At 33.6% G+C, this 15,755-nt stretch overlaps 1 protein-coding gene across 5 annotated transcripts in view; it reads right to left on the reverse strand.

Annotated features, from left to right (window-relative positions):
• Positions 1-7,849: 7,849 nt before the first annotated feature.
• Positions 7,850-15,755, reverse strand: part of LOC137393454 (uncharacterized) — a 28,149-nt gene continuing 20,243 nt past the window's right edge. For 3 of the 5 annotated variants that reach the window (XR_010978294.1, XR_010978291.1, XR_010978292.1), the window contains exons 7-9: positions 12,002-12,133; positions 8,818-9,109; positions 7,850-8,769 (exon numbers count right to left, since the gene is read on the reverse strand). Coding sequence is in view for 1 of the 5 variants with exons in the window: in XM_068080014.1 (XP_067936115.1) it covers positions 9,048-9,109; positions 12,002-12,133 (194 nt within the window). In the remaining 4 variants the exon portion in view is untranslated. Of the gene's footprint in view, positions 9,110-12,001; positions 12,134-15,755 lie in introns of all 5 variants that reach the window. The other 2 variants (XR_010978293.1, XM_068080014.1) reach the window with 2 other exon arrangements.

A 15,755-nucleotide genomic window follows, 5' to 3' on the forward strand; every position in this document is an offset into this window, starting at 1 on the left:
TTTAAACAGAAATTGTTTTTAAATTATGCCATACAAAAACCATAAAACAATAACTTGACATGTAGCGTTTAAAATATGTTTCTCTGCTGAGAGAGCTGATATTAGGTGGAAGATTGTTAAAGCAGCTAGCAATGATATTTTCAAAATAATTGTTAGAAGCTCCATGCAATGTGTTCATATCACCAATGATATACAGCCCCCCATTCTGGGGACCTGTATATCATTGATAGCACATAAATTGAAATAAATTAAAAAACTGTAACTGTCATGTAAAACATGAAGAGACAAACAATGAAAGATCTTGAATCCTTAATTGGTGTAAACCAAATCTTTAGCATAGGCAGAGTGAGAAGATGCAAAGACTTGAAAAGATCAATAATATAGCCTAATATAGCCTAATACTGGCCATATTTGGCTATATTAGCTCTATTAGGCTATAGTTGAGCTAATAATAGGCGATATTCATACAATAATCTTTTCAAGTCGTAATTAGAGGTATCCAAATGATGTATAATGAGTTTAACACTCCTTTGGGTGTACCAAATATGTAGTTGCAGTCGGATAGGAACCCAATTTCTATGCCCCCAAAATAATTACAATCAATACTGTCAGAAATTGATCACAAAACTTCAAAGATGTTTTGAGAGAGCAGTGACCAAAGATTTTTATGATATGGTCATGCTTTTAATCAAAGCCAAGTTTCATAATTGTTCTGCTAGAGTATTTTAAGAAGTAAAAATGAAATTATGAACAGAGGCCTACTTTGACAGCGTCAGTATAATTATATGTTAAAACAGTCTCTCAGGGCTTCTATAAAATCAGACCATGTAATAGGATTATCATCTAGCTCCAAGATATGTCACTGATGATTTATTTTGGCTGCAAAAAAAATTTCTACTAGTTTCTATTCATCATATTCCAGCATGTCGTATTCTAATAAATGATCTTTCCAAACTTTTGCATTTGCGTACTTTACCTATGCTAAATGTTGATTTTGTGTCTATATAGGTTCCAAGATCTTTCATGGTTTGTGTCCTCAATTTTTCCATGACAATTACAGGTTTTTAACTGATTTCAACTTACGTGATGTGAACAAATCGCATGCAATCACTATCAATTATTTTAGAAATATCATTGCTAGCTGCTTTAACAATCTTCCACCTAATATCAGCTCTCTCAGCAGAAAAAAGTATTTTAAATGCTGTATGTCAAACAAATTATTCAATTTTATGAACTAATTGTTGCATTTTTTGTTTTATAATTTCTGAATGGCATAATTTGGAAAAAACTTCTGTTTAAGATGAAATTATTGTCAATAAAGTAATGTCTATAACATAGAATTTTGTAAGCTTATGTTAGTCACAACGTTTTCTCTCAGTAAGTACAATCAATAGTATGTTCTAGTCTTAGAGAGAAGTGTTTGGTTTGTTCCGTTAAAAACCATTGTTTTTCTAAGCTTCAGTGTATTGCTCGTTGAATGCCCGCCATTGCACGGGTAATAAAAATATAAAAATTTATTTTTTATCAAAATATTCTATTCTAACTTTGAAATGAAGGTTTTTGTTCTTTTCTGTGTGTGCAATAAGTTTAATTACGTTTATGCTATGTATACCTGCGGTATATTTATAGTATTTTGGGGAAATCTGGGAACATAATTTTCTTCTAGTAGTTCAGGCGTGATAGCTCCAATGTGAAGCAAGTGTATTTTAGCCAATCACTACTAAAGATTGGCAAGTGTAATAAGCATGTGCACAATTGTTCCATAGTATGGCTTGAAGAACCGGGGCTTTTGAGTTTAATTCCAGTGCAGAGCAGTTTTTCATTGTAAAAACTCTATCATTATAACTGAACATGCGAATGACAAACAACAAACACTTGAATTTATTCAGTGTATTATTTATATCGAGCCTGAGTCAACTAAAGTAGGATTTAGTAAGTGAGCAAACTCTCAGACACCAAAGAGGGTAGAAGAGATTACCAGTAGTCTTACTGTCAAGCTCCTTATCTTTCTTATTATCATTCTTCTTGTTATCATTCTTCTTGTTACTCAGGTTGTTTGGATGGACAAGATGGATCTCGTACTCTACTTCAACCACACCAAGTTGTTTGATGACTACAGGTTCACTATGTCTATGCGTGACAATAGTTGCCGTCTTCATATACAAAATGTGGACTTTCAAGATGAAAATCTGTATCGATGTGTAGCTAATACGAAACCTGTCCTCCTCAAGTACTATCAGCTCACTGTCTTCGGTAATGTTCAGATTTGACTGGAGATGGCTAATATTAGTATTTGCTTTTGAGTAAATGATGGCTGGTCATGTTGGTTTTCATAGCTATATACTTTTTAGTTATAACTGTTTAAGAAAAGTCTTACAGGCTCATTGTGTTGGTTCTAAAATGCTGCGCGTCGAAATTGCATCGAAACTTAAACTTTTGGAGATTTTAGTCATCATGGTAAAAAGTTTGAAGAATGTGTTACATGGATGCAGAGTAGATGCAGCCTGAATACAGCTTAAATATAACATAGATACAATCTGGACAGAATGTGAATACAGCGTAGATATAACGTAGAAACAGTGTGAATGCAACACAGATACAGCGTGAATACAGTGTATATACAATGTAGATAGGAGATAAATTTACGATAGCCACAGTGAAAAAGATACAATTTATATACGGTGTAGATACAATATGTGTGCAGAATGAATACAACCTAAATACAAAGTATATACAGTGTGGATACAGTACTCTAGTAGTAATTGTGTGCCAATTTGCAACTTGACTGTGAAACACATGCATCACCTCTGTATGTGGCCTTCTAGTCACGTGGCTCTAGCTGAGTCATATAACGATATCACAGAGTTTAGATTAACCACTACCTACTGTACATTTATGTATAAGAAGTTGACATGTGTATCATGCAGAACCAGCTAAAGTCATTCTGGAGGAGAGCTCACCAACAGAAACCGAGGTGGTCGAAGGAAAAATTGTTCAACTGTTTTGCAATGCTACAGGCAAGCCTCAACCGACCATATCATGGAGCTATAGGAATACCAGCGAACCAGCCAACAGCAATAATACTAAAAGTAGGCGAATATTAGATGATGCTCAATGTTATTTGAGTGGAGTTGTATTCTTACTTTTTTCATATTCTACTTAGCATCAAGTGTTTTTTATGAAGGATGACTTACTTTTGTAGCGATTCACATAGGAAGTATTTTACAATTACCGAAAGTAACGAGATCCCAGGACAACACATACACATGCAGTGCCAGCAACGGATATGAAGTTCCAGACAAGCATGACATCAAGGTTCACGTAAACTGTATGCAGATGCTTTATACGTATCTACGCCTGCCACATGTACACTCCTAATATAGTTTTTGCTAGAAGTATGCGTACATGTCATATATGTTTACATTCATATTGCATGTGCACCCTCAAGATAAGATTATGCCTCTGCATGCATGGTACTTATAAAAGTTCATCATATGCAACTTTTCTCACCTCTTCACGAGACACGAGCAAATTGAAACCCGTCTGTATAATCTACTAGATATTTTTGCTATTCAGGTCAAGTCTTGAGCTGGCTTCTAAAGTAGATATATAGTAAGTCAGTAATAACTCATTAGCAATACTTGTGCGCACTTACCCTGACCTATTTTACTTACCTTGACCTATTTCAGATGACTTCCTACCAGTACCCAGCAGCCTCAATTGCCAACTTGATCTCCATAGTTTATAGTTGATATTTTACTAAGAATTCAACAGATAAAATTATATTGTTGCAGTTAAACCACAGATCAAGGCTCAAAGAAAGAAACTACTTCAAGCTCTAGGCGGATCAATGAATCTGACGTGTGAAGCTAAGGGGTACAGGCTGCCGACGATGCGTTTTGAGAAGGATGGTATAAAGATCGAGTCCGATGATGACAAGTACTACGAGTATACATCGGTAAATCTACATGCGTGTTACATCTTACCTATCATAGAGCTACCCATAATCAGCTAAGGTACATAGATATTATAGAGTTATATAATGATACATGTATATTCTCTATCTACTTGTAACTATTAATTTAGAAATTTTATCTATCATAGAGCTACCTTATCAGTTACAGGTTCATAGATGTCATAGAGTTATCCAATAATATATGTATATTATCTATTCGCTTGTAACTGCCAATTTAGAAATTTTATCTATTATTGAGCTACCTTATCAGTTACAGGTTCTTAGATGTCATAGAGTTATTCAATAATATATGTATATTTATTATCTATTCGATTGTAACTGTTAATTTAGAAATTTCATCTATCATAGAGCTACCTTATCAGTTACAGGTCCATAGATGTCATAGAGTTATCCAATAATATATGTATATTTATTATCTATTCGCTTGTAACTGTTAATTTATAAACTTTGTACTTAGTTTGAACTTGGAACACACAAGCTGTCCTTTAATGTCTCCTACTGTGTTTTCTAACCTACGCTGACTTTTAACTACCTTGCTCTGTATGGAGCTATAGGTATTCAATCACTGAGGGAATACCTACAGTGTATGGGGTTATAGGTATTCAATCACTGAGGGAATACCTACAGTGTATAGAGTTATAGGTGTTCAATGACTAAGGGAATACATACAGTGTATAGAATTATAGATATTCAATGACTAAGGGAATACCTACAGTGTATAGAGTTATAGGTATTCAATCACTGAGGGAATACTTACAGTGTATAGAGCCATACATGTAGCTATTCCTGACTGGAAAGACACCTGCATTACAAGGAGCTACACAAAACGTTTCATCACCCACTGGCAATGAAGAAGACATCTCTTGTTGTAGGTCACTAGCAGGTACTCCAGTACGCTGACGCTAACCGTAAACAAACTGAATAGAAATGATATTGGCCATTATAAGTGTGTGGCAGTCAATTCGCATGGACAAACCGAGAAATTTATTGAAGTATACGGTAGGTCATGCAGAAATATAGAGTTGCTTTAGAAATAGTAAGTAATTTATGCAGATATTTGTTCTTTTTGAACCTTTCTGACATATCAGCAGCTTTTGCTCTTCTATGCTGTCTCTAGGGCAGTCTCTTAGTTGACAGATCACAGCTTTACATAATGTTAGGGTTTTGTCGATCTACTAAGATATAGTTAATATTGTTATTCATGGTTGAGGTGTATTATATATTCCACCTCTGTTATCTTGCAGCAGATACTGTGTACACCCAGGCAGTCACGCTACAGTCAACGTTATCATCAACTTCTATATCCTCACAGCCTACTACACAACAGAAACATACATTATCATCTCAAGGTATGTAGTGCTATCATAAAACTTTGAACATGTTTTAAAGTTGTAGAATATAGAATCATCCACATCTAAATTTATGACTTCTTGGTTGGTTATATTGTTAGTATAGCGCAAATAAGGAAATAGTTTTCCAACCTCTCCAAATGATTGTTACAAGAAAGAACAATTTGATGTAACAAGTTGCTGGTAACAGGAGCAGTTTTAAAATAGATTAGAGAACAGTGTGAGGTACCGAGAACCTAAGTGTAGGCTGTGGCCTAAGCAGACAAAAGAGCTCTAGAAATGAAGTTCTGTTGGCACCCCCTTTCCTTGGCAATTTCCTTGGCAAAACTCCTGCTAGTCAGAGATGACTATTACTCTCGTGAAATGCAGCATAACATCTTAATAGCAACTGGTGTTAGAATATTTATTTCTGTATTCTCGCTTAGCAAAAGTTTATTCACATAGGCAACAGTAGCGTATGCATACCAGCTTGAGATATGCACGCTATGAGTGCTGGGAGTGTACTGATATCTCGTGAAAAAAGGCCTGGCTATTTATATGGTTCAAAAAGAAACTAATTATTAATAACGCTCTCGTACAAGTCTCTGGTACGAGTTTCTGGTATGAGTTTCTGGTACGAGTCTCTGGTACGAGTCTCTGGTACGAGTTTCTGGTACGAGTCTCTGGTACGAGTCTCTGGTACGAATCTCTGGTATGAGTCTCTGGTATGAGTCCCTGGTACGAGTCTCTGGTACGAGTCTCTGGTACGAGTTTCTGGTACGAGTCTCTGGTATGAGTCTCTGGTACGAGTCCCTGGTACGAGTCTCTGGTACGAGTCTCTGATATGCTCTGGTCTCAAGCATGCGAATTATTACCATAGCCAACGAACTAGAAAAAGCGTAAAGGCTCGTGTACACTATCGCTCAAATCAACGTTTAGCTGTGCGATGGACCGCAGCGATTAGCTGCTCTGATGCCACCACTAACGATAAGATATGTAAGCTAGCATGAGCATAAACAAGATAATAAGAGAATCTTTAGCGAATCTATCGTCAACTCGGCCAGATTGACTAACATACTGTAGCTCAAAATTTCATGACAATGCAAAACTCACAAAATTAAACAAGTATTGTTTTTAATCTCTGCAACACAACCTCGCGTCTTTTCATCTGGATCTTGTACACTTTCTGTTTTAGTACCTCCAAAACTCAAGAGCCCCGACAGTGGGACGTTGATGGTCAAGGAATCGACCAGCAGAGCATCAGTGGATACCTGCCCAACTGTGGCAGCAATATTTTTGATACTGCTGTCGGTCGTGCTTATAACATAGTACCACCTTTGTGCATCTAGCTTAAACTTACAGGCACTTGGTAGCATTACTAGAGAGATATATCGACCCCGTGGTTTAGTTACCATCGGGTACTGTGCAAGCCTGCCAAATCAGTTGGGACATCAAAAGTGTACATCTAGTTAGAAAAAGTAATAGAAATTGTTAATGCATGCCCTTACAAGTGTATTTTCTCATCAACCGAGCAAAAACGCTGATTGCTAGGAGTCAATTGGAACCCTTTTTTAAAAAATCTGGAGCGCCGGTAGATTTGGTACATAGAGAATATGATAAGCTTGTACTGGTGTAGAACATCCTGCACGAAGGCTATTGTTGCATTTATCAGTGTTTGTGCACAAATATTTTTGAACAGTTCGGTAATAATATTTAAAATGTCTATTTTCATATTTAATTGCTAACACTATGTTTTGTAAAACACAAATTACTATATTAAAGAAGCTTGTTTATTTAATTAATGTTATTGTATAATATTCCCATTATTTATTTAGTTTTTTATTTTAATTCATCACTTTGTTAGTTTTTTGTATGCCACATAAACTGGAGGCCAGCAAATCAAAGACAAATCTCAACTCACAGGTAAATTGAATTGATGAAAATGTTCGACTTGGTCAAACATTTCTGTCTGTATCATATACCTTTTACATGTAACAAGCAACCAATATGAACCAGACTTCAAACTAGACAATTTTAAGCTGCGGTGACAAAAGATTTAAAAGCCTATGAATCAGAGATATAAGCAAATATTTTATCAGTAAAATATTCTGTGATTCTTTCATTGATTGAAATTTTGCCAAGCCTCTAAACTCTTGCAAAACATTTTAACGCAAGTACTCATTTTATTTCTGATATATACTGAACTAGTAAGTTACAATGTACAAGTAAGTAATTCACTCCAACAGATGATCTTATCAAGACTGACAGCACTGAATGATTTCTGAAGTAGCTGCATACATTATATTTAAAACTCCTACATGCAATTTACTCCTGCTTTACATATGGTATGTGTACCTAAGGCTCACCCACAAGCACATTGAGTTGCCTTTTTAGGTCTCAAAGCTTCTTAAAATGAGTCAGACTAAATTTAGTTACATTTGCCTTGCTGAATATTCTAGAAACATCTAACAGCTAAATCTGGTAACATGTGCCTTGTTGAAGACTGCTACTACTGTGAACAAACCAACTTCCTCAGAAATTAGCATTATCCATAAGTGCAATTTATTAAACGTCAAGCCAAGTAGCAAATATTTAAAACCAGAATGTGCATCAGAAAACTTGAGCATATGCAAAAAATGGGGCAGAATATTACACAGATAAATTTGATATAAAAATAAGCGATTTGCATGAATGACTGTCATTTGATGGCAATATAATCCCAAATAATAAAAAATAATAGCTCAAACAAAGACCCTCATGAATGAATGAAAAGAATGAATAATATTTGAAAGCGAAATTAATTGGCATAAGCTTTGGTAGAGTACAAATGTGAGACGGCGAAGTTACAAAACAGAGAGTGCAGCTCAGAATATAGCCTGAGAGCCCATCAAACTCATGAGGGTTTCAGGTTAAGATTGCAAACATATTTCTAAGATTACTTAGTTATGTTTATCAGTCAATAATCATCTCTTAATCGTGAAACTTATGACACGTCAAGCTGCAACGCAGATATACATAAATGAGAAGTTGCGTCCCTTTATAAAAATAGAAACAACTATTCGCTGCACTTGTAACCAGTATACAATTGCTTTATGGGAATAAATATATGCGAGTCGTAAAAAAATTACCATTTTTAAAATTAAAATGTTGCATAGATCTGATTGGCTTTATTTATCCGGCAAATATAATTTGAAAAATGGTGAAACAATACGTTGCCCTTGCTATGTCAACATGCACTGCCTCGACATAGAAGAACGTACATAAGCACAAAAGTATACAAGATAAATACTATTTTAAAATAGGCAAGATAGAGACTGCAACATAAACATACATGTACATGTAAACTAATCAGCACCAACATGTAGGTCCATGTTGTAAAACCAGCAGATATCTTGTGCACAATTAAAACTCTCATGATGATCAAAGCTAACATGTGTAGTCATCAACATCCTCCGTTGACAGCACCTGCTTATTGTAGTCATCAACATCTCTTGTTGATCACACCTGCAGCACCTGCTTATTGTAGTCATCAACATCTCTTGTTGACCACACCTGCAGCACCTGCTTATTGTAGTCATCAACATCTCTTATTGACCACACCTGCTTGTTGTCTATTCTAAAGTTCTTGTTCTATAGAGTCACTCGCCTTCCGCCCTCAACGATAGACTGTTGTCCTTTACCTTGATAAACTGCATATAGATACCTCCCTTGCCAAACACAAAAGTCATCCGTAATCCTCTTAATTAACCTGGCACCTGCTTAACACTGAAGCTGCCACAACTTTCACATCTCCACAACGGCGCCCCTGAAAAGTCATAACACACTGATACAATGTATAGCAGACTTGAAAATGCTATCTTCCAAGCAGGTGCACTCAGGTTCAACATTGGGCTACTGGCTGTTGAATATGGCATGCTAGTGACTGATGTTTGATTATATGGTAAAGTTCACAACCAAAATGTAAATCAGTATTGAAAAAGGAGTCAAAAGTGAAACCATTGACGAGTGAAAAGATTCACAACTACAGTGCAACCTCGCTTTTCGAACGACTCGCAGTTCAAACAAATTGGAGTCCGAACAAAAAATTCAAGAAATTCCTGCTTCGTAGTTCGAACAAAAATCGGAGTTCGAACGGCGGTACGACGCGTGAGTGCGTACGTGAGGGTGGGATGCTGAGCGGCGTACGGGTGTAGATCGCTCTCTCCGTGACCAACTTTTGTCGCATTGTCCGAGATTAAACAAATGTGTAGCAAATGGGCCAAGATACAGAATTTCGTCGAACTCCATCACCCCCGATAAAGCTGCAGCCACCAGAGTCATCAATGACTTTGACGACAGTATCATGAACCACCTCCGAAAAGTGCTAAAAAGAAGGCAGAAGCAAATGTCATTGGATAGATATTTAAAAAAAAAAGAACATCCTGTAGCCGAGTAAAAAATCCTATTCATAATTTTTTTCTTTATCCTTTTTTTTTTATTTTTACACGTTCATGTTAGCGTAATCTTTCGTATGGAAGATTACGACAACGCGAACGTACGATTAGCCTGGGTTACATTTATGTTTATGTTATTTGTGTCTTTGCCATTTTGCTTAACATTTTCTGAGATATACATTGCGTTTTATGTGTTGGTCAGCATTTTAATGTGCAATTTCATGCATAAAATAATGTATGATATACTAAAAAGGTAAACATTCAGGGTGTTGGAACGGATTAAAACTTATATATATTAATTCTAATGGGAAAACCTGTTTCGGATCTCGAACAACTCAGTTTTCGACCAACCATCTGGAACGGATTGTGTTCGAGAACCGAGGTTGCACTGTATAATATACTATGCATGTCTTACACTAAACCATATCTGTTTACTATATAACTATAATATACTATGTATGTTTTAAACTACACCATAACTGTTTACTATATAACTATAATATGCTATGTATGTTTTAAACTAAACCATATCAGTTTACTATATAACTATAATATGCTATGCATGTTTTAAACTAAACCATATCTGTTTACTATATAACTATAATATACTATGTATGTCTTAAACTAAACCAAGTCTGTTTACTATATAACTATAATATACTATATATGTTTTAAACTAAATCATATCTGTTTACTATATAACTATAATATACTATGCATGTTTTAAACTAAACCATATCTGTTTACTATATAACTATTATATACTATGCATGTTTTAAACTAAATCATATCTGTTGACTATATAACTATAATATACTATGTATGTTTTAAACTAAACCATATCTGTTTACTATATAACTATTATATACTATGCATGTTTTAAACTAAATCATATCTGTTTACTATATAACTATAATATACTATGTATGTTTTAAACTAAACCATATCTGTTTACTATATAACTATAATACACTATGCATGTTTTAAACTAAATCATATCTGTTGACTATATAACTATAATATACTATGTATGTTTTAAACTAAATCATATCTGTTTACTATATAACTATTATATACTATATATGTTTTAAACTAAATCATATCTGTTGACTATATAACTATAATATACTATGCATGTTTTAAACTAAATCATATCTGTTTACTATATAACTATAATATACTATGTATGTTTTAAACTAAATCATATCTGTTGACTATATAACTATAATATACTATGCATGTTTTAAACTAAATCATATCTGTTTACTATATAACTATAATATACTATGTATGTTTTAAACTAAATCATATCTGTTTACTATATAACTATTATATACTATGCATGTTTTAAACTAAATCATATCTGTTGACTATATAACTATAATATACTATGCATGTTTTAAACTAAATCATATCTGTTTACTATATAACTATAATATACTATGTATGTTTTAAACTAAATCATATCTGTTTACTATATAACTATAATATGCTATGCATGTTTTAAACTAAATCATATCTGTTTACTATATAACTATTATATACTATGTATGTTTTAAACTAAATCATATCTGTTTACTATATAACTATAATATACTATGTATGTTTTAAACTAAATCATATCTGTTTACTATATTACTATAATATGCTATGCATGTTTTAAACTAAACCATATCTGATTACTATATAACTATAATATGCTATGCATGTTTTAAACTAAACCATATCTGATTACTATATAACTATAATATACTATGTATGTTTTAAACTAAATCATATCTGTTTACTATATAACTATAATATACTATGTATGTTTTAAACTAAACCATATCTGTTTACTATATAATTATAATATTCTATGCATGTTTTAAACTAAACCATATCTGATTACTATATAACTATAATATACTATGTATGTTTTAAACTAAATCATATCTGTTTACTATATAACTATAATATGCTATGCATGTTTTAAACTAAACCATATCTGATTACTATATAACTATAATATGCTATGCATGTTTTAAACTAAACCATATCTGATTACTATATAACTATAATATACTATGTATGTTTTAAACTAAATCATATCTGTTTACTATATTACTATAATATTCTATGTATGTTTTAAACTACACCATAACTGTTTACTATATAACTATAATATGCTATGCATGTTTTAAACTAAACTATATCAGTTTACTGTGCAACTATAAAATGGGTGATTGCGGAATAGGCTAGCAATGAAGAGAACAAGAACATACCATGGGTTCTTCCAGAACGCGATACGTTAATCTCTTTTTTGTTCTCCTCGATTGTTTCTTTCTCAGGGACATTCCCATGGAACTCATCACTACGCCGTTCAATCAGAGATCCTCTGTCTGAATCTTCAGCGTCTGTATTCACATGATCCAAACTTAATGCCAAAGTTTTGCATTAAGAAGTCGATAAATACTTTATTAAATATATGTTGATGTGAAACAAAATTAATAATGGATGTTAGAACTATGATTTTTAAGCTAATAGCGAAACACTTAAAAATCAAATAATGATTGTTTATATTACAGTGCGAAAAAAATGCTGTGCTGATTTTATCAAGACAAATGGGGATCTTACAGATATGGTGAACGGTACATATGTTATACACGTGGTGAATGGTACATATCTTATACACATGGTAAGTGGTACATATCTTATACACGTGGTGAATAGTACATATCTTATACACATGGTGAATGGTACATATCTTATACACATGGTGAGTGGTACATATCTTATATGCACGGTGAACGGTACATATCTTATACACGTGGGGAATGGTACATATCTTATATACATGGTGAACGGTACATATGTTATACACGTGGTGAATGGTACATATCTTATACACATGGTAAGTGGTACATATCTTATACACGTGGTGAATAGTACATATCTTATACACATGGTGAATGGTACATATCTTATACACATGGTGAGTGGTACATATCTTATATGCACGGTGAACGGTACATATCTTATACACGTGGTGAATGGTAAATATCTTATACACGTGGTGAATGGTATATATCTTATATACATGGTGAGTGGTACATGACTTATACACATGGTAAATGGTACATATCCTATATGCGTGGTGAATGGTACATATCTTATATACATCGTGAATGGTATATATCTTATATACATGGTGAATGGTATATATCTTATATACATGGTGAATGGTACATATCTTATACACATGGTGAGTGGTACATATCTTATACACATGGTGAATGGTACATATCTTATACACATGGTGAATGGTACATATCTTATATACATGGTGAATGGTACATATCTTATACACATGGTGAATGGTACATATCTTATACACATGGTGAGTGGTACATATCTTATACACATGGTGAATGGTACATATCTTATACACATGGTGAATGGTACATATCTTATACACATGGTGAGTGGTACATATCTTATATGCACGGTGAATGGTACATATCTTATACACATCGTGAATGGTACATATCTTATATACATGGTGAATGATACATATCTTATATACATGGTGAGTGGTACATATCTTATATGCACGGTGAATGGTACATATCTCATACACATCGTGAATGGTACATATCTTATAAACGTGGTGAATGGTACATATCTTATACACATGGTGAGTGGTACATATCTTATATGCACAGCGAACGGTACATATCTTATACACGTGGTGAATGGTAAATATCTTATACACGTGGTGAATGGTATATATCTTCTATACATGGTGAGTGGTACATGACTTATACACATGGTAAATGGTACATATCTTATATGCGTGGTGAATGGTACATATCTTATATACATCGTGAATGGTATATATCTTATATACATGGTGAATGGTATATATCTTATATACATGGTGAATGGTACATATCTTATACACATGGTGAGTGGTACATATCTTATACACATGGTGAATGGTACATATCTTATACACATGGTGAATGGTACATATCTTATATACATGGTGAATGGTACATATCTTATACACATGGTGAATGGTACATATCTTATACACATGGTGAGTGGTACATATCTTATACACATGGTGAATGGTACATATCTTATACACATGGTGAATGGTACATATCTTATACACATGGTGAGTGGTACATATCTTATATGCACGGTGAACGGTACATATCTTATACACGTGGTGAATGGTAAATATCTTATACACGTGGTGAATGGTATATATCTTATATACATGGTGAGTGGTACATGACTTATACACATGGTAAATGGTACATATCTTATATGCGTGGTGAATGGTACATATCTTATATACATCGTGAATGGTATATATCTTATATACATGGTGAATGGTATATATCTTATATACATGGTGAATGGTACATATCTTATACACATGGTGAGTGGTACATATCTTATACACATGGTGAATGGTACATATCTTATACACATGGTGAATGGTACATATCTTATATACATGGTGAATGGTACATATCTTATACACATGGTGAATGGTACATATCTTATACACATGGTGAGTGGTACATATCTTATACACATGGTGAATGGTACATATCTTATACACATGGTGAATGGTACATATCTTATACACATGGTGAGTGGTACATATCTTATATGCACGGTGAATGGTACATATCTTATACACATCGTGAATGGTACATATCTTATATACATGGTGAATGATACATATATTATAAACGTGGTGAATGGTACATATCTTATACACATGGTGAGTGGTACATATCTTATATGCACGGTGAACGGTACATATCTTATACACGTGGTGAATGGTAAATATCTTATACACGTGATGAATGGTATATATCTTCTATACATGGTGAGTGGTACATGACTTATACACATGGTAAATGGTACATATCTTATATGCGTGGTGAATGGTACATATCTTATATACATCGTGAATGGTATATATCTTATATACATGGTGAATGGTATATATCTTATATACATGGTGAATGGTACATATCTTATACACATGGTGAGTGGTACATATCTTATACACATGGTGAATGGTACATATCTTATACACATGGTGAATGGTACATATCTTATATACATGGTGAATGGTACATATCTTATACACATGGTGAATGGTACATATCTTATACACATGGTGAGTGGTACATACCTTATACACATGGTGAATGGTACATATCTTATACACATGGTGAATGGTACATATCTTGTACACATGGTGAGTGGTACATATCTTATATGCACGGTGAATGGTACATATCTTATACACATCGTGAATGGTACATATTTTATATACATGGTGAATGATACATATATTATAAACGTGGTGAATGGTACATATCTTATACACATGGTGAGTGGTACATATCTTATATGCACGGTGAATGGTACATATCTTATACACATCGTGAATGGTACATATCTTATACACATTGTGAATGGTACATATCTTATACACATGGTGAATGGTACATATCTTATATACATCGTGAATGGTAAATATCTTATACACGTGGTGAATGGTATATATCTTATATACATGGTGAGTGGTACATGACTTATACACATGGTAAATGGTACATATCTTATATGCGTGGTGAATGGTACATATCTTATATACATCGTGAATGATATATATCTTATATACATGGTGAATGGTACATATCTTATACACATGGTGAGTGGTACATATCTTATACACATGGTGAATGGTACATATCTTATACACATGGTGAATGGTACATATCTTATACATGTGGTAAATGGTACATATCTTATATACATGGTGAATGGTACATATCTTATACACGTGGTGAATGGTACATATCTTATATACATGGTGAATGGTACATATCTTATACACGTGGTGAATGGTACATATCTTATATACATGGTGAATGGTATATATCTTATACACATGGTGAATGGTACATATCTTATACACGTGGTGAATGGTACATATCTTAT

The sequence above is a fragment of the Watersipora subatra genome, chromosome 4, assembly GCF_963576615.1.
Source record: "Watersipora subatra chromosome 4, tzWatSuba1.1, whole genome shotgun sequence".
Lineage (NCBI taxonomy): Eukaryota > Metazoa > Bryozoa > Gymnolaemata > Cheilostomatida > Watersiporidae > Watersipora > Watersipora subatra.